Here is a 26,168-nt window from a genome sequence, read left to right on the forward strand (position 1 = left end):
GATTATATGTAAAGTCGCATGTCTCCGCCGAGATTCCAGAAACAACTGAGCACTTAGAAGCCAACATTCGACGCATTATTGCCGAAATACATCCTGATTTACTGCACGGTGTGTGTGAAAATTGGACCTCCAGATTACGCTATGTAAGCAACAGTTGCGGTGGCCACACTCTCCGAAATAATATTCAAACTTTAAGGCCATAAAGTGATCTGTCTTATTTGAACTTTAATGGATAGCCGATTTCATGGATATTAAAAACATTTTTCTGTGTTTTATTTCAATATAAATTTCTCCGCCCCCAAAGACGAAAAAACTCCTATTTGTTCAGATAAAAAAAAATCGTGACCCAAAAGCTAAATTTCTTGACTTTCATGACCGTTTTCTGATTTCGTGACTTTCGTAATCGATAAACATCATGATAAATGATAAAATAGTTTCTGTTGTCAAGCTTTCGAGCACTGGAGGAGGTGACACCTTACATTTTCTCTAATCTATCAGCTCACTGCAGTCCGAAGCATCTAAAAAACACCAAAATTTACGTTTATGCTAATATGTAACTTTCGAGTTTTATTAGAATTCGATACTCGAAAATTTGACTTTTTCGCGTAAAGGTAAATTTTGGTGCTTTTTTATTTTATTTATTTATTTATTTTTTTTATTTTATTTTATTTATTTTTTTTGGTCTTTTATTTCAATCTTTAGGCCGTTTGCGCGAACTGAAGATTCAAAGTGTGATTTTTTAACTTTTCAATTGATTAGCACGCCAATACGCAACTTTCTAACCCTATTAGAATTCGATACTCGAAAATCTGATCTTTTCGCTCCACCGTAACGGCAGTTCCCCCCCCCCCCCTTCCCCTTTCCGGCTGAAACAAACATAACTGGATATGATACAAGTATGGCTTTTAACTCCAAGATGAACCACAGATGTTTATAGTGTGGCGAATATGGCGTGCTTCCTCATGAGAATTGCTCTGTAACGGGAATGGTTGAATGACATAATTCCCAACCATGGGATTAGTGGCCATGGACTGGATGACAGAGCTTATTTAGTGTGGCCTACAAGGTCATCTGATTTGCTTAATACATGTTTTCGGGGGGGGGGGGGAGTATTATACAAGATTGTATGGACGTGCATCAGCTACATACTCGAGGCGAAAATCGAAGCAGCTCTCGCTTTCATTATGTCATAGAGCTGATTCAAGGACGAGAACTCCACTATTGTTGGGGTGCTGCTCGAAACGAAAACTTACTTCTTAATTTTGCGTGTAATTCATTATAAGGAAAAATTTAGAGATATTACACACTTTTAAAAAACCTGATATTCTTTTGTGTACATCTGTATTTCTAATAGAAGTAGTAGTACAGAATTGAATACAAATAACGTTTTTGTTTATGTATAGCAAAATTCAAATTTCAAATTTCATAAACCTAAATAACAGTACAGAAATTTTAATTTTGCTAATGTACTTTTTAAATATAGTATTATCGGACATGTAAGAAATTTCTAGGGCTTGTTTAATTTCAGCATAAACGCAAGTTTACGTAAGCAAATCTTCATTAAAAGCAGTATTTACGATTGATTGGAGTTTAACGTTAATTTTTAGCGGCAAGGAAGATGACATCTACTATTTAAAGTAAGATTCGAGGTTTGTGTCCGTAGCAAGCACGCACAATGGAAATGAGGATCGCGTATATAGTATTTATGAGAACATTTGTTTAAATTTTTGTTGGAGTTTGACTATACCTTATGTCATACTCATTTGCCCTCTATCACCAGCTCTGGAAAGTCCCTCCTTCACTAAACTGCTTTTATCCCTTTAGATTTCGAAAGTTTCAAGGAAACAAAGTAAGCTACTTTCAGATGCGACTCAAATAAAGGATCATGACGTCACGTTTAACTCATTTTAACTCTTTGTTTTGAAATACATTTCAATTAGAATCATGGGAATTTTAAGGAAAAATCTAGACTTTCAGTTAACTATCTACTCCTTTAGCAATATTGGTCCGAGTATCATGGCTCGTACGTCATTCTTTTCAAAATGGATTAGATCCGCTACTGTATGAAGTACACTAGAAGGGAAATTTCAGATAATTCGTGAAATTTCCATCCAAAAATCCCTTTCGGGAACGGGACCGGCTGGAGGTATCGGGATACAGTCTACCTTGAAAATACTTTATTCCATTCGTAGCTCATGTGCCAAATAGCATTGTAATATTTGAACAGTTATGAGGGAAAAACATATTTCCCAGCCCGTCAAGAATATAAAGGTGAATTTCCTATCCTGTTCCCAATTACAAAAATATGTTCAACGATAATTTTCGTAACAAATGACAAAAGATTCTGAAGTAATATGATATATATTCCCTTTAAATTAGGAAGTATAAGGGGTGAAATACTTACCTTTTCGAATTTAAGAAAAATGTTTCGAATTTCAGAAATTATTACAAATTTTTATTTTTGTGAACGGCATGCATACGTATGCAAGGTGATATATTAAATTGTGAAGAGGATGACGTATAATCATGAATAGTGCCGTATGGTTAAAAATTCTAATTTCATCTCCTATTTTTTCACTTTTTGTACATGAAATTTTTAATCTTCCAACCGTGCTGAGAAATACTTCTTCTCTCATAACTACTGAAAATAACAATGCGTATTGACACACGAGTTACAAATGGAAAGGCATTTTCCAGGGTTGATTGTATCCGGGTGTCTGCGGCCGGGGCTAGTCCAGGAAGTGCAAAACTTCCCGGGACTTTCTTTTGGAATGAAATTTCGCGAATTCTCTCATTATTTACATTTTCGCGTACGTCAAACACTTGAGGACCTGGTCTAATTTGAAAGTTTGTTTCATTCTGAAAAGAATGATATATGAACCATGATGCTCTGGTGAACAATGCTAAAGCAGTAAATACTAAGAGACTGTATGTTTCTTTGAAAACGCCACTACCGACAACATTCTGTAACGATTTATCAACGAACACAAAACTTGGCTTTGAATCTGCGATAATCAGGATGGTAAGGAATGACACCCTCCACTCAAGACTTAAGGAATTACGTTTTCACCATTTTTTTTTTTTTTTTTTATTTATTTAATTTTGATTCAGAAATTTTAGGGACATATGGAAGGACCCCATTTATCTCACCTAACACTCATTAGCAGTGGTAGAGCGCTCACTTCTCCCTATGCCAGGCATGTGAGTTTGTGGTGGGAAACATCATGTCCATGGATTTTCTCTGAGCTCTCCCGTTTCCTCCCACTTGTCATTCTTCATTTTTTTAAAATAATCATTCGTTTTTATTAAAACATCTGTCTCCTTTAACCTTCAGCAATAAATAAACAACCAACTTCCAAACACACTGCAGATAATTTGAGAATATAACTGTGAAACTTACTCTATGACGCACAACTTTCTGCCACTTATTTGTTTTTTCTTTCAGAGGGAGGTTACCATTTCTCAGTTCTTAGTTTTCAAAGCACATATCAGTTTAAATTTCTGATAACTCTTGTTACAGATTTTTGTGAAAATTTAATGGAAAGAATGTATTATAGGGAGCTGGCTTTAATGCGAGGCTGAGGAATTCAGACTTGATTGACAGGTGCCCCACCCTCGTCATCAAGAAACGGTCACTCGACGGTCCTGGGCAGGGTTGCGAGTGCGTTCGCAAAAAAATTCACCTAATACTCACTTAATTCAAAGAGTTTATGCAAATTATGCAATCCCTATTGAAAGATTTAAAAAAAAAAAAAAAAAAAAACTCGTCATTTACAAATTTGCATAAGCAGTTACCGTATTTGGGTACATTTTGTATATTACTCACCTTCTATATTTTATAACTACCCGCGTGGCAGAGCTGTCTGGCATTACTTCTTTAGCTTCATTGTGTATAGTTTGCCCTCTCTTACGCTGTAAAGCCACTGTCAAATGAATAATAAGCAACAAAACCACAACAGCACTCAACAAATAACCAACTCACACTGACTCTTCAGAATTACATTCACGCAGTGGCGTAGCAGCTGCCCCCGCAACCCCCGCATTGCGGGGGGGCCCCGAGGTATACGGAGCCCCGAAGTCTTGTGATGAATAAAGATTTAAAGAAGTAGAACTTCAACCTTACTTCTATCGGCTTTAGAACTAGGGCCCCTTCTCTATACTTTGCAGGGGGGCCCGCAAAACTGTGCTACGCCACTGCATTCACGTGACAGTTTTCTACCCCTGGCAACGCTGACATATACAAGAAGGGTAAGGGAGTATCGCAAGTCAGGCAGAAAACATGTTGAATTCCCCCCCCCCCCCCTCTACCGCTGGTAAACAAGTTAGCTAGCTCCCTATAATAACGTGCAAGACAAAGTCTACGAGACTTGACTGTTCAAAGAGACAATGGAAAAATTAAATACCGTATTTACGCGTTTCTACGACTTTTTTTTTTTTTTTTTTTTTTTTTTTTGCCTGCAAATCAAGGTGCGTCTTAGATTTGAGTTATGCAAATTTAGGCCAGATTAGACTGAGTTTTGCTAATCCTGTTAATCACGATTCTGTAAAGGATGTGTCTTTTGTGTGTATTAGGCCATCAAAAGTGGAAAAATCGGAAACGATGGTGATGTCGATGAGGAAACAAATGATGAGCAATAACGTGTCAGTGTTGTTTTTGCGAGCGTGAGTGCAAAACAGAAGAAAAGAAACAAGTTTAAATAATTGCTGAATAATTATTTGCTTGTTTGTGTTTGTCTGTAGATACTGGTATAATATTCCAGTATAATATACATACTGATATAATATGATGATACCGATAATGGATTGCTATAAAACTAATGCAAGCAAGTGTTTGTACCGTAATTACATTAGAGGAAAAAAGCCCCAGCAGATGCACATCAATATGCCGTAAATTCCAGCAGTAAATCCAATGTTTCTTTATTTTCCCATGTTTATTAATCTTTTTTTTCTTTCTTCATTCTTTAAAATCAATGCAGTGTAGGTTTTTTTTCATTTCCGCCAAGCGTGCATCTTACATTCGAGGAATTGTTTTTTCCAACTTTTCCTTCAAAAATTAGCGGTGCGTCTTATATTCGCGTAAATACGGTATGTTTTAAAATTGTTAATTCTACCAAAATTTACACACAATGTTATTTATGCACGGAGAAGTAGCATCGTAGCACCAAAACTATTCTATAAAATCTGAAAGAATGGAAACAATTAGAGAATCAGTACTTTTACGCATTAGGACATTTTCGTTATGTAAATCGGCGCACTTTTATCTCCTGAATATGGTAGAGAGTTCCACGAAAGATGGTGCATTCAAGACCTTTACTAACAGCTCTTCCCCACACCATATTCTAATAAATCAAGTTCCAGAACTTGGACTAACAAGGTCATTGAAAAATCACTAATGAAATCAACGAACACTGACGGAGGTGTTGCACGAAAAACAAATACTCAGGAAGTGTGCTGAGCAAAATAATTTGTAATATGCATGTGATGAGCAGTGTGTACGAAGGAACAGCAAAAATTGTAATGATAGGATGGATAAAACAGATCAACATTTTGATACAAGAAAGAAGCAACGAGGCGTACAAATATTGTTAAGACAGTTTAAATCACATGACCTTTTCCCAGAAATGAAACCAACTGTAAACAGCAGTGGAATTGTCGGTGATCATAAAATAACTGTTCCAATGCTTACGAAGTGTGACCTATCTCTATGAGAAATACGACCGGCAAGCAATTTGATAGTATCAACTTGAAATGCGCAAAATAACTCCACTTTCGTAGCTCTTTCATTCTGCAGAAGATCGCCGTGAAACTGTAGTCATCCATTATACCTTGCTATTTCAGTACTTAACCATTGAAAAACATCAACCTAAGAATTCTTCCAATGTATACCAGCTTCATCTCCATTTATACTCTTTAGTGACACACCTGGATCTCTTTGGATTTGATTTCAACCAATGAGAGTTGAATTTGATTCTATGAATATTTATATTGTTGATGGGGGATTCCTTTCACATTGTGTTGTACAGAATTGAGAAAATAAGCTGCATTGTAGGTCCCACCTTTCAGAAATATATTAAGTGCAAATATATTTTGATCCTTTTCCAATTACTATATTCGACTATTACAACAATAACAGTACAAATACAAAGGTTATGGAACATCAGCGATTTGCCGAACATCAGCGATGCATCTACTTTAGTTATCCTCAATACACCAAAGAATGCTCCAATAAGTCTAATATTAAAAAAAAAAATAAATAAATAAAAATAAAATAAAAAGTTAGAAATAATACAAGTGTTTTATTTCCGATTATCTCAGAAGTTTGAAGCTCTAGCATGAGCGGAAACAAGCTCAAGATGATGCTGGTGTTCTTAAACAGAACTTGAAAACTTAATAGAAATCGCGATACTCCTGTCGGTGAAGACATGGTTCTATTGGTTCTGTTAATTTCGTGGTCCCTTGCTGCTAAAGAAATTTACTGCCGTAAACGAGGAAAATGAAGAAAACCCACCAAAACTCCCATGGCATCAAACTATTTTCAGGGGCGCGCTCTACCACTGAGCCCTCCAGTTGGCTATTAGGCCTACATAAATATTTAAGTCACTACGATAATCAATATTTTTATTTGCACTCATTGTATATAGGCGAGTCAGAACTCTTTGGGTACTCTTTTATTTTGAAACTATTAACGAGAGATTATTGTAGAGGAAGGCTCCCAACTTTTAGGGTAACTGTTTCTTTCATATCTTGTGCGGTTTGCAGGTTATGAACAAAGAAAGTTTGAAAAGCCTCATTGTTACTAACAGAATTTCTTAATGTTGCAGGCGATATAAGATACCCCTGACAAAAAAAGAGAACATAAAAATCATCTAATATCCAGAGAACGCAGTTCCAGAAACATGGCAGAAAATTACAACTAACGCTACCCAAAAAGACATACAGTGTCGCACAGCACAGTCGCTTACGTGATCGCCAAATTTCCAGAAACTGGCACTGTGGAAGACAGGTGACGTAGTGCGTAACCAAAAACTGTCACCAATGAGGAGACGACAGCGACGGTTCTATGATCGTTTGTTAAGTCTCAAACGTAGTACTCGCAGTCATTCACTTTAAATGGTATGAGCCAGTCCTCCACTGTCCGGATATTCTGTATCAATCACTGGTACCCTCATAAACTACACATGCAATATGAACTTGAGGTTGACTCAGATCGATGGGTGGAGTTCTGCAATTGTGTACGTGGGCTATGCACCAACACGAGCTGGACTGCTCGTTTACACATTGTGTACTTGTCATCGACGAGGTCTATTTCTGTTTGAATGGGGAAATCAGTCGGCATAATTGTTGGTACTTGTGTGACAGTACTCCGAACTGGGTTGATCCGATTAAGGAACACAGTCCTGCAAAGGTAATGTTGTTGGAGATTTGGTATAAGGGATATTTGCATCAGTGGTCCATTTTTCATGAATACTACCTTAACGGTGCAACAGTATCCTGAGGCTCCTGCAGGAATATGGGTTTCCTTCTCTTCTGAACTCACATAGAACTTTCCTTCTTATTTTCAAACTTTTCAGTGTGGCGATGGTGTGTGTCAATGACTCAATGTAGAACTCCAAGGGAAGTGGATTGGTCGCCATGCTCCAATGGAATGGCAGTCCAGATCACCTGAGCTCACACCTCTTGATTTCTATCTGAAGCACCATCTCAAACTGATGCTGTATGGTGAGATCAGGAGTTCATTCAGCACATGTGTGACCACATTTCACACGATATTCTCCTGCGTGTGTAGTCGGTTTGGATACTGCGACTACGGTTGTGCATTAGATTGGATGGTCATTACACAAACACGTGCTTTAGGGTGCTATTGATAGGTGATTTTCAAACTTTCAGTGTTCATACAAGGTATCAAAGATACCTGAGGAACATCTTTGAATTCCTGAGGACACGGCGTGGGCAGAGTAGCTACGTGTCCATAGGGAGCACATGAATGTCTAAAAGAATCTTCTCAAACGTGTTCGTCCTCTCTAATGTTACTTAGAAATTAATATAACTAAAGAGAAAGAAATACTTGGAACATTAGTTACTCAAGTTATCTCACTCATATACAATATTTGAACACTTTACTAAAGTAGACCAATGCTTATTTGTTTAATTGATGGTTGATTGGCTAACTATCCTCCATAACCAAGATCTGATGCACTACTCGAAACGTGAATCTAGGATTTAACAAATGGGATAGGTGCATTCTAATATCTGATATGTTATTCAATGAAATAGACTACAGAAATGCATATCGACAATTTTGCAAAAGCATTGATCTATATGGAATTTCTTCACAAGATCTGCCAGTTTTCGGGGCAGCATGTCTACAAAACGTGTTTTACATTTATAAATATTTAGTTTCAATAACTAGGCTAGAAGGGACTTCTTCTGCCTATACCAATAATGCATGTATTTTAACTGGGAGAAATCATTATTTTAGGTGCATTTTTGGATTTGATTTTATGCCCTTTTCCGTGCAGAGTCTAATGAGAAGTGGACCCACAGCTAACGGGAAGTCGAATTATATTAGCTTCAATGGTAATCCAAACTGGGTCATTCGAGCCGAAGGAGTGTAGCAAACTATGTAGCCACAAAAGAGTTTAACATTTCTATATTGTTGTTCCTTTCTACAGGGCAGAAGCTTCCGTAATATGAATTGTTCTTGATTCATTCTTTGTACGGAAAAACAGGCGGCTGTTTTAGTATATCTTGCATGGAAAATATTAAAGATATTCTTACACAATGGAGCTGAAAATATACTCACAAGCCTTTAGTGTTATATACCAGTGGAATAATAACAACACTTAAACTCCCAACTCCATTTATAAATGTGTTACTCTATGCTACTCTAATAATCATAAAAGAAAAGCTTAATACAGTTTACCTCGTTTCTCCTAATGGAGTTATATTTGTAGACTCTTCAATTGTAATCCCCAAAGCTGTAATAATATCGGACAAATCGTCACCAGAGCAACTTTTTTCTGAGTTCTCCAATTTCATGAATGATTCATCTTTACAGTAGTCCGTTACAAGCAGGGATTTATCGTCTCTGAAAGTTACTAACGGAACCTCTTCACTTGTAAATACATCATCTTCATTACAGGCATGGCTAATCTTAATTTCCACAGGTGGTGGTGATGATTTCAAGTTTGCATCAACTGGCAAAAGCGACGAATTAACTGCTTCTTGCTTGAAAAACGTTGACTTAAATTCCCACGGTGAATCCTCAGCCTTAATGTCCAATGTTGGGACCACAGACTCTCTATCACTGTTCTGCTCATCTTTTATGTACTTAATATCATGTGTAATGTCTCCAACATACTCGTTTTTAATTGGAAACGATTCAAGGCTATCTTTCACTAAAATAAATGGTTGGTCTCCGTTGACATCATCATTGACATCCACAAACTCAAATGTAATACTCATTTTTTTTACAAGATGTGACCAACAATTCCGAAAAATTACCAATGTCCAGCGTCACGAATTCTACTGGTCGCTGAAATGTGGAAAGAAAAATCATCAATCAGTATTGTAACACAGTAACTACCAACAGTGGATACTTACTTCCTGAACATCAGAGTGCGCTGATTTGAACAGTTTGTTATTACTTGGAAAGAACGATTTTCTTTTTGAGATTGGGAAATATATATATGTACTTAAATAATTATCTTCATTTTGAAATAATGGACAATACCGTAAATGGATATCCATTTTCAGAAAAATATTAAACTTATTAACTAAAGCAAGTTCATATTTTAGTTAATTTTAGTCAAAACATAGCGAACGCTCTAAAACACATTATACTTATTTTACATTAAAATTTAAATATGAAATATAGTTAACAATTAGTATCAAGGATTTTACTGAAAGTGTTCATCATTTGTCAACAGTTTGTAGCAGAGCACTGCATCAACTGAGAACTGAGTGTGCGACATGGGCTCTTGTTACGTGAATAAATGTCTAAATACATGAAACTCGATTGTGGTTCCAGTACTAGTAGCAACTTTTATTGAATATTTAAAGTGCAAGAAATGGACATTGGTTATTTGCGCGAAACTTACTAAAATTGCCATGCAGATTCTATTGTTGATACTGTACGTATTTCGTGCACAATTCCTAGATGCTACATAAGTGATTCGAGTTTCATTCCTGTTTCAACCTTCTCCGATGAGAAAGAGTTCAAGGAAGGATTACAACACCAGACATTCTGGCAAATGGCGAATCCGTGAACAAGGACTGACGCTGAACCATTCTCAAACTTTGTGATACCACCGACTGGAATATGGAACATACCAGAGAGTTCCTATGGATCATTTGACATCGAACCACGGCCCGATTTCTTTCCAGGCTTGTGACAACTGTCAAAATACAGGAACGTCCCAATATGTGCAATGATTTTCGAGTCGTGGTTTAAGAAGAAACCTTCTTGTCCTCTATCATTACCAGATATAACAGCAGCATTGATTTAACTAGAACTCATAACGAGATTGAAAGACTGATGTTTCCAGACCATTTGGGAGATCCAGCATGAATTGCAGACAATGCTAAACAGTCTTGCTTTATATAGCATTTAACAGGACTTTAAAGCATTTTGATCTAAGGATATTTCCTTAAAACGCAGGAACATTATTATTTTCATATTCAGAAACTAACTTTATATTGTTTCATTCTTCATTTTCCAAATTTTACTTTTCGTATATAATTCTAGCTTTTATTTTACTTTTGGATATATGTCTTTTGCAGTAGCAAGATGTTATTTAAGCTCGGAAATGACGTAGACCTAATCCTAAATTTTATTTGAAGATGAATTTAAACTTTTATTTTAACGGTATATGTTTAAGAAAGATCAGAAAAGACGAAAATGAATGGATGTGTAAATAACTGTATGTATGGGAATTTCTAACATGATATAAAGAATTGTTATACAATCACGTCTGTGAATTCTCTCTTCGTGCTGAGGGTAAATGTGCCTACATAATGAGTTATCTCATTCCGGAAAGCTAGAATAGACATATTTCTGTCTTATTTCCTAAATTCTGAATTCTGGAACCTAAACTCGGATAGTCTTCTTACTGTACTTGGCTTTACGTCACATCCACGGGCATTTAGGTTAACGACCTCAGCAAAAATTCTGATATAAAATTTTAGAATTAAAGATAGCGACCAATACGAGTCAGAGGATAGACGATAGACATTCATGAAGAAACTTAGGTCAAGTGGGATTCAGTAACTTGACGAAGCATCCATTGTCACTCATAATGGGTTAGTGACAAAGCTAATCAGTGAGAAACTGATAACTTGTAGAAGTGAAGAAGTATATATTACTTGCCATTAGAGTTTATAGTTTATGTAAGTTCATCACTGCCGAAACGTAGAGTGATCGGCACTAGATCTTATAATGGACTAGTAAAGCGCTACTAACCACATTTAGGTTTGACTCCGAAAATATAGCCTGTCACCAATCAGGATTGGAGCTGCAGTTGTAATCAAAATACGGCAAATCATTAAATTCAGTAACCTGCATTTACGTCAAGAAGTGGTGGATTGGAAGAATTGAAAACCCCAGTCAGGAAAATAACGATCATTTTGTTCACTTTTTCCATCCCAATGGCCCAAGAACCTTTTTTCAAATCTAAAAGTAAGAAAGTTTGCGAGCTAAATTAACACTAATAGAGTTCATAACTGCTACAGGTCGTAGCTTCAATACCAGTTATTAACTTTGTACAGAAATTAGTCATCTGTTTACATCACTGATATCTTAACAGTAGAGCTGTAGGAAGAAAAGAAATAGAAGTTAGTTTGATTTTTGTACAAGTTAAGATTCATAAAGTAACCATGATTTTCTTAATGAACATTATTAATGTATTACTTTAACTTTTGCTACAAACTTAAATCTACTACGCCTCATAGCGCTTTAAGAGGCAAGGTTCTAGAACACACGTCCACCACCGAGAGGTCAAGTTAGATGAATTACGACAAAGTTCTATTTCAAACTATTAACTAACCAAAATACTACTTGCATAAAAGAATTTCTTCCAATAATCTACATTATAAAATAAGTGGGGCCCCCACATCCCCTAAACATATATTATTTTAGAATATGTATTAGAAGAAATCCTTCAATGCTAGTAGAATTTTGGTAAACTAGTAATTCACCCAACTTCCCCTAAAAACAAATGTAACCAGGAACATCAATAGCATCAGAGAATGCAACAGAATATGCCTATAGCGAACAAAGGAATTTCAAAGAACACCACACTGTATGCCACCAAAAAAATAAATAAATAAAATGTAAACCCATAAAACTCAAACACATAGAAACAGAATAGCATCAATAAATAAAACACTAAAAGAATCTTGGAGTGGGAGAGCCGGGTTCGATTCCCGGTGGAAGCTCATGTGGTTCGGATTCCACGTTAATCGGTAGGTCCCGTCTCATATAGCCTCGCCGCTGAAAGGGACGTTCAATTCAAAATCAACTCAACTCAACTCAACTAAAAGAACCTATAAAATATACACAGAATACACGAGATGTAAAGCAATATATTGCAATATATAAATACTTCGACAAATTTACGCATAACAATCATATACCACGTCTACTGCCAACGAGCAATTCAACATCGACTCCACATACGAAAACGAAACTGCATGGAATGAATACAACTAAGTAAACAAATATGGTGCTGTAGTGGGCTATTCAAAAAATTAAATTCAGTGTTTTTAGTTTAGGTGTTAATATATTTCAACGACAAGAAGAGTCCAAAACCGGAAAGAAAAGAACACAGAAACGAATATGGAACGAAAAAGAAGCAAAAACAAGGTACGTAAAATATATTTTATTAGTTTTATAAAGGGGGCCCTGTGTTCTAGAATCTTCGAAGCCATTAAATACCACTATGAAAAATCTAATAACTCAGAAACTAACACAGTCCTACTGATGAAATTTTAGCCACTTGTTACTACACAACTATTGTCTATTTTGTGCACATTTAGAATTTTTCACATGTGCTCTTTCTCAAATATGTGATGATTAAAATATCTGATTTTAGAAAATCCACAATGTTTACAGACCGACAAGAAATCAAAATTCCGGTTCTCAGAACTAAAACAATTGTGGGAAGTTGTATATAACATCTATCCATAAAGAGGAAATAGAAGTCTCTCAGTAATTTCACTAATTTTTTTAATTCAAAAATGAAGATATTTATTCATTCATCAACTATTGCGAAAGTACGTCTACATGTACACATAGCATACAATGTTATACATTTTATTATCTTTCATATGATTTTGTTTGAACTCATATCTTGGCCTATGTTTAACAGAAGAGGTCCAGCCATTTAAAAAAAATGTTTGCATGAGTTCCATTTCAACTCATGCACAAAAAAAAAAATAAAAAAATAAAAATAAAATAAAATAAAATAAAATAAAAAATAAAATAAATAAATAAATAAAATTGTACCATCACTATTTCAGATATTGTTGAAATTTTTCAAATAGCAAATAGACATGTTTTTAAGGAACTTTTTTTTTTTTTTTTTTTTTTTTGTCCAAAAAAATTCCCACCAACTAATGGGCCATCCAAGACGCGGAGTACAATTTATGAATCGAAGAAAACATGGAAAATGGTCAACTTCGGAGGATTACCATTGAGTTATGGAGACAGGTAGAATTATAATTCTTGTTGTGGTATGACATAGGGTTATAAATAAACTATATTTTATTATAGTTTGGTTAGGTAATGTGTATCTTTTTGTACATAAATTAACAATTGAACGTCAGTTTATCTGAAAAGTTGAAGTTTGCGATTTTTTTTCGAGCACTTCCAGTTCGAATTTTAAAATTCTGCTTTCACAGTTGGTAAGACCTAGTAACCCGCTTTCCGAAAAATATTTTTTATCGCTTCTGTTTTGTCGCAAAAAATTGGAGAATATGTGAAGTTTTCAAAAATCGCCATTTTTGGGCGCCATTTTCTCGAAAAAAATTATATTTTTTAAAATTCTGAAATTTTGTCAGATGGTTCAACTTTACACGAGTAATAAATACACGAAATATCATTTTTGACCAATGCTTCATGAATTAACTACGGCCTTTTGAAGTTAACGAAGTTTCACTAACTTTGATGTCACAGTTGGCAAAACTAGGAACAATAAAAGTGCAACAATTTGATGATGTTTGTGGTTCATATTCATTGGATAACGCACAAAAGTTTTTTCCTGACTGCTTTTTATTATTTTGATCAAAAAGGCTCTCTGAAATAGTAAAATGAGCCTTCCCCTTCTCCTCCGTTCTCTTAAACCGAAGTAATCTGAGATCGAAATTACGATTACGAAACACACAAATTTTAAGTTCACTTACTTTAAATGGTCTTCGAAAACATTTTTTTTAACGTGAATTAATCATTTGCACATTCTTTACAATCCCCCTCCACCCCCCAGTGGTGGTTGGTGACTTATGGAATGAGGGAAGCAATTGTTAAGGTACCTAATACTACAAACAACTTAAATATTTTATATTACTCACTTGTCACTTAAATTTTTCCATCCTTTCCTGACAAATTCTTCGTTAATTACTCGATTATAAAATTCACCATGTTACCTAAATTTTAAGTCTATTCGTCTTCCTTTCCTGTCAAATTCTTCAATCATCCGCTAAGAAAAAAAAGTCACCACTGTTTAACACTTCACTTAAATGTTCTTCCTTTCTTGTCAAATTGTTCAATTACCCGATCATAAAATTCACTATGTAACTTAAATTTTAGGTCCATTATTTGTTTCTTGAAAAACTCTTGAATCAACCTATTATAAAATCCACTCCCTCACTTAAATTTTAAATATATTCTCCTCCCTTTCTTGTCAAACTCTTCAATCACTCGATTATAAAACTCATCACTTTCAGCTTGTTGCAATTTCACCAGCTTTTTTTCAATAGATACCAAGGATAGATCAGACAGTCTCTCTTGATCTTGAGTGTTTCTGCAGAATGTGTGAATTCGTCTAAGTGCAGAAAAAGAGCGTTCAGCAGTAGAACTTGTAACTGGTATTGTGGCAATCAGACTACAAAGTTTATAGAGTTCTTTGAAAGCAGACGATGACAATCCAGTCCTTTTCAAATAGATAAGTAGTTTTGGAACACCCATTGGTAAATATTCATTTGTAGAATATGCGACGCAGAGTTCGCTTCTGAGCCGGGCGAAATCCAAGTATTGGCCATAACCTTCTTTCAGTGAAGAAAATTCTGCATCTGGGAATGGTTTCTGTATGTTCTTTTCTTCAAGTAACTGAAGAAATGTTAATTTTCCCAAATTACTGAATCTAAGCTCAATCTGGCCGCATATGTAGTCATATATTTCACAATATAAACGACGATAATGTGTTTTCATATCATTACCGTCATTTGTGCAACGTCTTTTCCTGGGAGGGCCTACATTTGCGTCACAATTCTCCATACTGAATCAAAATTATTTCTTTTGACTTTCAGAATATCCTCTGTTTCCTTCATTTTTTAATGCAGTAATTTATATTAAGTGACTTGGTCTGGAGAACGTCGTAGAGGGAGCCCGTTAAACAAAATATTTCGCTGAACGTTAGTAGCAAGAAGTTAAACTCAAAGTCAGAAAGCACACAATCAAATCCCCGGGCTTCATGATATGTGTCTTTATCCCATTCTTGTGGATTATCTAAAATAGTATAGAACAGATTCGTCAACTCATTTCTGTACTCTACTATTGTTTCAATAAGCCTTGAATTGTAATTCCATCAAGTGGGACATACTTTACGAAATCTCTTCTTAACTTCTGAATCTAAAGCTGCCATCCGTTTTGTGGAATTTGAAAAGAAAGAAGCAAAACTACTAAGTGTCATGAAAAAAAATTTTACATTCTTTGATAGCCGACATTGACTGGGAGAGTACTAAATTAAGCCGTGTGCTAAACAATGAATAAACAATGCATCAGGATATTTATCTCTAATTTTCTTCTGAAGGCCATTCATTTCGCCAGACATGACTGCAGCACCGTCATAACACTGAGTGACTAGTTTGGAACCACTATCATACTTCTCGAGGGTTTGGAAAACGTGTTGTGCTAAACACTTGCAGTGCGATTTGAGCTGACATATGTAAAGCCCAGAAATCATTCAGCAACTTCTCCATCGGGAAGAAGGTACCTTACAACTGTTGAGAGTTGAGAATGTGATGATATATCACTCATTTCGTCTAGTATCACAGAAATGAAAGATGAATCAGCTATTTCCTTTTTAATTTCATTTATTATGACAGTGGCAACGTTTTGAATCAGGTCATTTTGTATATGTTTTGACAGTCCCGAAAATACTGTAGCTATTTGAAAATGATTGTCTAAAACCTCATCATATTTTCTTAATAACTGAAGTAATTCAATATAGTTCCCCCTGCTAACCGACTCTTTATCTTCCAAGTGGCCTCTGAAACTAAGTTTTTGACAAGCCAAGAATATAACTACATCAATCATTCGTCGTACAACTTTCCTATTATTTTTTACTTGCTCGTTATACTTAATAGTCTCTTGCTTAAGTTGCTGGTCTAGCTGAAAGTCTATTCGTACTGAGTCAAAAGTTGTGAGACAGATTTGCGATCGAATATGATTTTGTGATTGCTGATGACGTTGCGTGGCTTTCAATAAATTGTTCATGTCATCAAACCCTGACTGATTCCAAGTGCCTTTTTCGTTTGAAAATAACAGGCAAGGCCAGCAGTACAATTTTGAAGTTTTCCTACAACCAAATAACCAGTCTGTCTTTTCATACTATTGCTTATTAAAATGACGAACGTTTTGTTTTTGTTTGTATATGTGACAGATCGGGTGTATATCGTCCTTGTGAAATTATTTCTTTTTTATCTTGAAAACTAAAGGAATTAAATGACCGCCCTTTTAAAGTTTCTAACACGCATGCACAATCTTGTATTTCCCCCACCCCACTCTCCTCACTGGCTTGCGTCGACGCTGCCATAGGTTAAAGCTGATGGAATGCAAACTGGACAGTCATTCCCTTCCTAGCATTGCCGCCACAAGTATTAAGAAAGAGATGCACTTTATAAACCTGCGAAATAATCCAAGTTTTTCTTGAAGAAACCAAGTATAATCCTGAACATCCAAATTTTAACTCATTAAAATAAATATTTACTCCGCGAAACACTTTAGGCTATTTCAATTTGCAGTTCGAAACGAAAAAAATATCGCCACTACACCCACACACACTTGTTTCTACGGAATACTTACAAAAATGCAATCCCACTCGCAACACCACGGTACGGCAAGGCAATTGATCCGGCTCGTTCCGACTAGGTCGCGCTGCGCAAAATGCATTCAAAAGAGCTGCGCGTTGGAATGACTGTATCTACGTTAGCTTCTGGCGTATTTAAACTTAGAAATAAGTAAAATAAAAAGGTTTTAACATAAATAATTTGCAGTTTGAGTAAACTATTTCAGTACTTTATAATATTATTTTATTCCTATATCACAGGGGAATGACTTATTCTCTTCATTCCATTGAGTGACCGCCCCTGCCCCCCCCCCCCCCAAATAAAGTCGCTGGGACTCTTGCATGGCCGGTTTCACTGAAAAAACACTGCTTTAAAGGACCTGACTGCATCTCGAATATCTGAAAGCGATTTTTAAAGTGGGATGCAGCACCATCAGAAATCACTGACACAGTTCGGGAAATTGTAGACACTTATTTTCACGTATTCGAACTTTTTTTTATAACCTACATATATACGCTTTTCTTCGAGTATTTTTAGAATCTTGTCTATGGCTATGGGTACATGAGCCGAATTGTGTATTTTGTCGTCGCTTATTACAACAAAACTCTCAGTTGTTTCATAATAATATATCACTGCCGTAAAGATGAAAATTTGAATGTTTTTCCGGTGATAACTCGGAATTTTACTTTGCAGAATAACAGTCATGAATTATAATTCTTACAGTTAAACCAGCAACGTACGATATGAAAACTCAAAGTGGCATTTTTTTTTTTTTTTTTTTTTTTTTTTTTTTTTAAACGAGATCATTGTTTTCCAATATGGTATACGTAACACTTTCATTTTCATCAGGATCAATAAATAAAGACTCCATACTTATTCCTTCAGCTCCAGGACATTTACCACATTCTTGGAGAAGACAGCTGTCATTTTCTACGGATCATACTACTACAGAAAATAGGTCACTCATGACAGCTTCAATACAGGCTGCACCTTTGATTTGTTGCAATACAGTAGCAGCTAACTTAAAATTTGGACAGTACATACATATATATATACTCTCTCTCTCTCTCTCTCTCTCGCTCGCTCTTACTTCCCTCGCAGGTTGCGGACTGACCCACTTTGGTTGAATACAATAAAATTTCGAGTGACCCATTATTATGCTGGGATTGTTCTGTTTAAAAGACCGTAAATTTCTTTGATGGAACGCGTAAGAAAACGTTTCGACTTTTAACGTTTTGTCCATTTTCGATCACTGTAATGATATCACATTTGTTGGGACTTCGTCTGGAGCATTCCAAATCATCACTGAGGTTCAGGCTTTTTATAGATAATCAGAATTTATTGGATGACCATTTCAAGTAAACTTAAAATTTACTGTGTTTCGTAATCGTAATTTCCACCTCAGATTACTTCAGTTTAAGAAACGGAGGAGTAGAGGGGGAGGTTTATCTTACTATTTTAGGGAGTCTTTTTGATCAAAATAATAAAATGCAGTCAGGAAAAACTTTTATTCTTCATGTAATGAATGTGAATTACAAACGCCATCAAATTGTTGCATTTTATTCTTTCCAGTGGTGACAATTATGACATCAAAGTTAACAAAACTTCGTTAATTTCAAAAGGCTGTAGTTAATTCATGAAGCATTGGTCGAGAATGATATTTGGCGTATTTATTATTCCTGTAAAGTTGAACCATCTGACAAAATTTCAGAATTTAAAAAAATGGTGTTTTCGAAAAAATGTCGATTTTTCAAAATTTGACAATTTGACGAATTTTTTGCGACAAAACAGTTGCACACAGAAGCGATACAAAATATTTTTCGGAAAGCGGGTAACTAGGTCTTACCAACCGTGAAGACAGAATTTTAAAATTCGAACCGGAAATGCTCGAAAAAAATTCGCAAACTTCGACTTTTCAGATAAACTGACGTTCACTTGTTAATTTATGTACAAAAAGATGCGCATGCGCAAAACAAACTATAATAAAATATACCACAAAAAGAATTATAACTCTATCCGTCTCCATAGCCGAATGGTAGGGCTCCGAAGTTGACCATTTTCCATGTCTTCTACAATTCATAAATTGTACTCCGCGTCTTTGAAGGGCCATTACTTGGCTGGAAAATTTTCTTTCGACAAAACAAAAAAATATGGGTATCTTACAACATGTCTATTTGCTAAGTTTCAATTATATCTGAGATGGTGATGGTACATGTTCTACCTGAATTGAAATCGAAGGCACCTATAATTTCCGTGATTTCTGCTCACATTACTTTAGATTACGTTAGTTTAAAAAATGTTACACTTTCGCTGATTTATGTTCATATTAGGCTAGTTTAGGTTAAGTTATGCTGAGTTGGACTGGACTAGGTTAGATTACGTCAAGTTAATGTTAACTACTTACATCATTGTACTTATAATCCCTTATGTGCGCTTCCGATGTATGTCACATCCAATACACGATCCCGCCATATTTGAGAACGACTAACTACTTGAATCGTTGTATTCATATTTCTTTGTCGTCTTCCAGTAAGTAGATACAAAATATACTCTTATTACACTCCTAAAGAAACACAAATCAGTTATGCTCACCTTACTTCAACTCATTTCTTCTGTAAATATTGTACTTTTTTACCTGATTCTGGACCCCTTCTGCTAAAATGCTGACAAGCCTATTAACAAAATGGCCAAAAAAAAAAAAATCGATGTCTGTTTCCAATTCCTTGAATGTAGTACTAACATAGGTAAAATAAAAAAAAAAAAAGAAAGAAAGAAAAATTTTGTCAGCAACCTTTTAAAATGAAATTGGCTTGATTTGATATGGATTAACCCATAGTATTACTAGCGTCAAAAAATAACAAGTGCCTTAGCAACTTATACCACCATAAAAATTCCCCTGTGTTCTCACTACTTTCGTTTACGAGCACCCAGCATAACTTGACGCACCTACGGGCGCGCTCATCAGCTTCACCCGCCCCTCTATCTCGGTTAGAGTGCATTCGTGCTTTTCAGTGGCCACCTAACATAGGTTGGTTTTGAGTAGGGTTACCAGACGTCCTGTTTTACCCGGACATGTTCTCTTTTTCAGACTCTAAGAAGGCGTCAGGGGGGATTTTGCAGAAAATAGTCAACTGTTCTTTTTTTTTCGGGTTCCCTTATGAATCATATTCATACAAATTAACATGTGAGATAAATTTATTTTCACCTGATTTTTGACAATAGCAGCAACATCAGGATTTGAAAAAAAACGGGTATTTCTGAAAAAAAAAACAACCCACCTGGTGAGTTTTTCGGGTATTTTAAGGTTTAAGTGAGTTTTTTCGAGTTTAATTGTTTTTTTTCGAAATATTTTAATGTCTTTGGGGAAAAAATGTTAAAATATAATTTCTATTTCAAGATTGTCATTGTCACAACTTACAACAATTTTCTAATCACTGCTGCTTTGAAAAAATTGCCGCCATTTTGAAATTTTATATTGGATAGCCGAAAAAATCTATACAGCAAATTTAGAATGTCTTGTGTTTCTACCCTCAAATTTTCAACTTAAAAAACCCGAAAATTGCACCCTGTAGCATGGATACCTGCTATTTTGAATAATGGCCGCCATTTTAAAATTTTATGCCGCCAAAATATATACAGCTAATTTAATCTCTCGTGCTTCTACTTTGAAAATTCTAACTTGAAAGACCGAAAACTGCCCCTTGTAGCGAGGATATCCGCTATTTTGAAAAAAACGGCGCCATTTTGTAATTTTACGCTGGTATGCCGAAAAAATCTATACAGAAAATTTAGAGTGTTTCCTGCCTGTATCCTGAAATTTAAAAGACCAAAAGTTGAACACTGTGTGGTACAGGCACACTAACGAACAAATGTAGATCGAGTCATCCCAGGAGCCTGTGACGTTCGCCAAATATGAATACCAAATAGCTATATTAATTTAAGACATAATTCATCAAAATGTTTTATATGCAATAAATACTTTTCAACGTAAAATAAATGGTTTTATTATTGAAGTTCACTTTCGATGCTTTGTGCTTAATTATGGGAATTTCTCGAGCACTTGTTTCAAGACGGTTCTTTCCTGAAAATTAATTTAAAACAATTAACAAAGATAGGCCTATAATTTATATTTCATTAAAGTAAATGTTTCAAAATGTCATAAATGAAATTAAATATCTTCCAGCATAAAATAAATAGTTTTATTGTCGAAGTATTCACTTCCGATGCCTTGTGGGTTCAGTTGCGGGAATATCCCGAACACTTCTTTCACGACGGGTTTTCCTTGAAAATACAGCTTGCTTTACTGTGCATCGAAACTTCCATTAATACTGAAGTTTGAATTCAGCACTTAAAATAGCAAGCGTTACGTAGTCTTGGGAGCTCCCAGCATTAAGCTTCTTAATTTTGACAAGAATTTCTACGCTATTGCTGGTGTTGATTCTATAGAATGCTTATTTGAAGGGTAGCAACAAATGACTGAACTGAACTGTTGTTGGAAAACCAAATTTTACTGAATACTTTTGTTGCCGTGAAAGGTAAGAAATAATACTAATGTATTTACATATTTAGGGATAACGTCCCTCGGCGGCGACGAGTCAGGTAGACACTATACACGGAAAGTATTTTCTAAAATACAGAATTGTTTATTTCACTTTAAATAGGCTATAAGTATATTCCACACATTAATTGGTTCTTTAATTATCTCAAATTGTTGTTTTTTTTTTTTTTTTTTTAATTCACTCATTCAGTGCATTCAGAACTAGAGATGCAAGGGCGCGGAAAAAAACCCGGCTTTTTTGAAAAAAAAAAATCTCGGTTTTTTCTGCTTCGCTTTTTTGCTTGGGAAATTTTGGGCTTTTTTCAAAATTCTGCTTTAAATTTATAAAGCAGAGTTTGTTTCGCTTCTCTATAACACAAAAAGTCATTTAATTAGTGGTTGATGCTGATAGTAATATAAAACCTCGAAAATAAACCATGAATTTCGAAAAGACATTTCAAACAATTTTACTTCAACATATTTACATTATGAATTCCAAAGGATTAACAAATGTATATAATAAGAATTCTTTAACCTCCTATATACAAAAGTAAGCAGGGTTGGCAAGAACCATGGTTGTTTTTGAAAAAGCCAAAAACCCGTTTTTTGGGGGAAGTTTAAACCAGGTTTTTTGATTTAGATATTTTGCTTTATGTATTTATATTACATATTCACAGAAATAAGTTTGTTTCGCCTTGGTGTTATTATGCAACAGAGGGATTATGCTGGAAGAGGTCCCATAAGCTTAAAGAAGTCCAGTCAGTAAATTTCTTAAATTGAGAAACTCCCGCCCTAGCCATCGGGAAAATCCCATCATTACTTTAAATGTAAAACAATAATGGGGAAATCCTGTTATTGCTTTGCATGTAAAATTTAAAGGTCAACGTATCATAATCAATACGCAAAAACTGAGGTATTAAATTACAAATTTAGTATGTAGATTACATTGAAAGTCCAATCCAAGCTAATGTTGGAAGCTACGTAGGCAATCGATAAATTTTGCCAATTTGTAACAATATATTTAAGCAACCTTAGCTTCTTTATAAAGCAACAGGCATTCAGGCATGCAGAAATATATAATTTGGTTTCGTTTCATATGTTTAGACTGAACATCCTTACGTAATACTGATGTTATCAAGGAGAAGACTTTCGCTTAAAGTGACATCCGAACCGCTACTTGGATGAAAGGTTGTGGTTCGACCGAGAATTGAACATGGGATACCTTGATTAAAAGGTGAAAAGGAAATAAAACTAATGCAGATGGTTTGATATGTGGAAACGTCTCCATGAAGTTCACAAGATTCGCATTTTTCGTTCTTTTTATTTTTTGGGGGGGTTTAAACCAGTTAAAAAAAAAAAATGGTGTAAACCAGCCACCCCTAAAAGTAAACACTTCTTTAAAAAATACACAAATAACTAGCAAAATTGTATGTAGTATTTTTACATCAAAATATTCCATACCCTCTTTTTGAAACAAAATAAAATTAAAATAAAACATAAGAGAAATACTTAGATTTATATGATACACTTAAAGGCTGCACATCTAGAGCTTTTGGTTCTGTATATTCTTGAAATTCTTCAGTTTTATATAACCATCATCCCATGCCGTAAACGTCGCCAACACCTAGTGGCCCACTTGCCGGTAAATGTCGATCGTCGCTATAGCGACGCGTAGAAGGACTGCCGCTAGTGTGCCACTGGCGGCAGGATTTCGTCGAGTCGAAAGAGATATCTAGAGTCGGAGTACTGAAGTTACCACCGCGTAGCAGCGAGGACTTCATTTTGGTCCGCGCTTCTTCGATTCGTCGCGTAGAATCGCGAAGGGATCAACACGAACTATCGCCAGTCATGTGCATGCGGTTATTGTTATATATTATTTTTTCCTGACGAATTGTTTCTAAAGTGACCTACAGGGGTCAAGAATAACCCCTGCCTCTACATCATGATGTGAAAATCTTGAGATGAGTGCGTATAATTGTATGAATTTTGATGACAACTGTAGCCGATCATTTGAAAGTGAATATGGGAGAACCATTAAAATAAAGTAAATAGACGCGCATCATTTTGTTACAAAATTACATGGCGAACGGATTTTATCTAATCTCAAACGGTTATCGTCGAATAAACACGGTTACAGGAGAACTCTGATTAGCTAAATTAGAAATACCTCAACGATTTATGCCCCTACAAGCAATGTTTTCACCATCGTCTTCATGGCCAAGTTGGAAGAGCACGCGCCTAGTAATTCAAAAGTTGGTGGTTCGCGCCTATCCTGGGGCACGTATTTTTACTTTTCTTAAAAGTGTTTTATAGACTTTCCTTAATGTAAAAAATTACGAATATAGGCGATTTAACATATTTCGGGAGAGTAATTTTGTTCTTCATTGGCGTTTCGTCGCGTCTCTGCCGCTGGTGGTATAATTTTCAAAGCGGAAGTGGGGCCACCGCGCATCGTCGCTGCGGGGCCGCCAATTTTTGGCGAGATATCTCTAGTTGCCCATCGGTGGTCCTGCGACGCCTACAGCATGGGGACGGTTTACCCAGTCCTCAAGTTTTCTGAATTTTTAACAAGAGGAATTCAACATATCATTAAATAGCCTATAAAATTGCCCTCAAATACTACATTCTTCATGTTAGCTTTAATTCGTAAAACATGTGCTCCATCCATCTTGATGGTGAATTTCAGAGCGAAATATGGCATTTAGGTCATGGAATTCGTATCTAACTAAAGAATATACTATAAGAAAGCTATTTAGATAGAAAAATCATGAAAATGAAAAAAGCCAAAATTTCCAAAATTCTCGTTTTTTTCCCAAAAAAAAGCCGGCTTTCTATGTGAAAAAAACCACCGATTCAAAAAAGCCGGCTTTTTTGCATCTCTAAGGTCTTATGTTGAATGTTGTTGACTACCTTTACAAGAATGCATACAATTCGCCCAAAGAGAGTTCAAAATCTGATAAAAATAACTTTCAATGTGATCACCTTAGTTGTACCAATAATATACTGCCAGAAATTCAAAAACCCAGGTGGGTTTTTTTCAGGTGGGCCCAACCCTGACCAAAATTACAATCTTTTCTTATAAAAGTAAGTTTAAGAAATTCATTGTGACTATTGACATGAAAGCCCAAGCTGATCTACTGTATTTAGTAATACAGGTAAAATGTAAGAGCGTTTTTATTTTTCTTTCCTTTTACCTGGCAACACTGTGTTTGTCAGAAGTAAACAGTGTAGGCTGTACATCTTTGAATTAACAGTGTTTGTGCATTTAATATTATGTTCAAAGTATTGCATATGTGCAGTATACTTTTAAGGAATATTCATGTTGTGAATTTTATGACTTTCTTTTGAAAAATAAACAAATGTTAGTGAAGAGGGGAACAGCAAAGAGATGTGAAACAGCTGAAAAATAAAGCAAATCTAATTTAACATGAGTAATTTGTACGAGAAAATATATTGGTAAACCAGTGTAGCGTTTTAAGTTTATTACAGTGATGTAGTATACCATACTTTCTGCTTAAATAAAGTTTTGTACGCACTCTTACCGTTTAAACAATCTTTTTGTCCATAATCCCAGGTTTAAGAAAGGAATATAACATTTATAAATATGACTTAAAGCTCTAAATGTCTGTCTATAAATTCTATATGATAATACGTGATATTTCTTATTAGTTTTACAACCACCTCATCAACTTGAAACAATCAAAGGCAACGCCTAAGCTCACAATAAAGCTATTTTTACTATACGGTCATTATTATAGATAAATATTACTTCGGTTCGCATTATTTTCGACAAACATCATCTTTTTTCCACTCAGTAATCTGGTCACCATAGTTTTGAGTCTTTTGCACTACAATTGGCATACTTCTTCCCCAACGCCAATGTTTTCGTGCTACTATACGGTATCATAAGAAATGTACCTCTACGTGAAGTAGTCCTTCCGCCTCCACATACAGTGCCGCTTACATAAAAAACAACAACTTTCTTCATTTTTAGTACTTCATTTATCTCACATTCACTGATTCCTCCTCACAAACTTAAATAAACTCTCCAACTGACCGGTAAATTTCCTAAAATTGGTCCGCCGATACAGCTCCGGCAATTATAGACGGCGTTTTCAAAAGAAACAGATGATGAAGTGAGATGAATCTTTAGAGATGCTCATAAGATACGAAATAACGTAAATGCTTGTAAATAAAGGGCATTAGTGCCGTATCGACGGACAACTTTGAAAACTGAAAAAAAGCAATAAAATGCTTCGCATTCTGTTATATTTTGTTGGATTACATTAAGTTACGCAAGATGACGTTATTTTACGTTAGAGGCATAACAACTACAGTGCAAAAACAC

General features: G+C 35.3%; 1 protein-coding gene across 6 annotated transcripts in view; it reads right to left on the reverse strand.

Annotated features, from left to right (window-relative positions):
* Positions 1-26,168, reverse strand: part of LOC145668056 (uncharacterized) — a 47,948-nt gene that overhangs the window by 20,371 nt on the left and 1,409 nt on the right. For 3 of the 6 annotated variants that reach the window (XM_081735548.1, XM_081735552.1, XM_081735549.1), the window contains exon 2: positions 8,924-9,535. In XM_081735548.1, coding sequence (XP_081591674.1) covers positions 8,924-9,465 — 542 coding nt within the window. In that variant the 5' untranslated portion in view covers positions 9,466-9,535. Of the gene's footprint in view, positions 1-8,923; positions 9,536-25,362; positions 26,166-26,168 lie in introns of those variants that run through there. The other 3 variants (XM_081735551.1, XM_081735550.1, XM_081735547.1) reach the window with 3 other exon arrangements.

The sequence above is a fragment of the Thermobia domestica genome, chromosome 13 (genome assembly GCF_964235325.1).
Source record: "Thermobia domestica chromosome 13, izTheDome1.hap1.1, whole genome shotgun sequence".
Taxonomy (NCBI): domain Eukaryota; kingdom Metazoa; phylum Arthropoda; class Insecta; order Zygentoma; family Lepismatidae; genus Thermobia; species Thermobia domestica.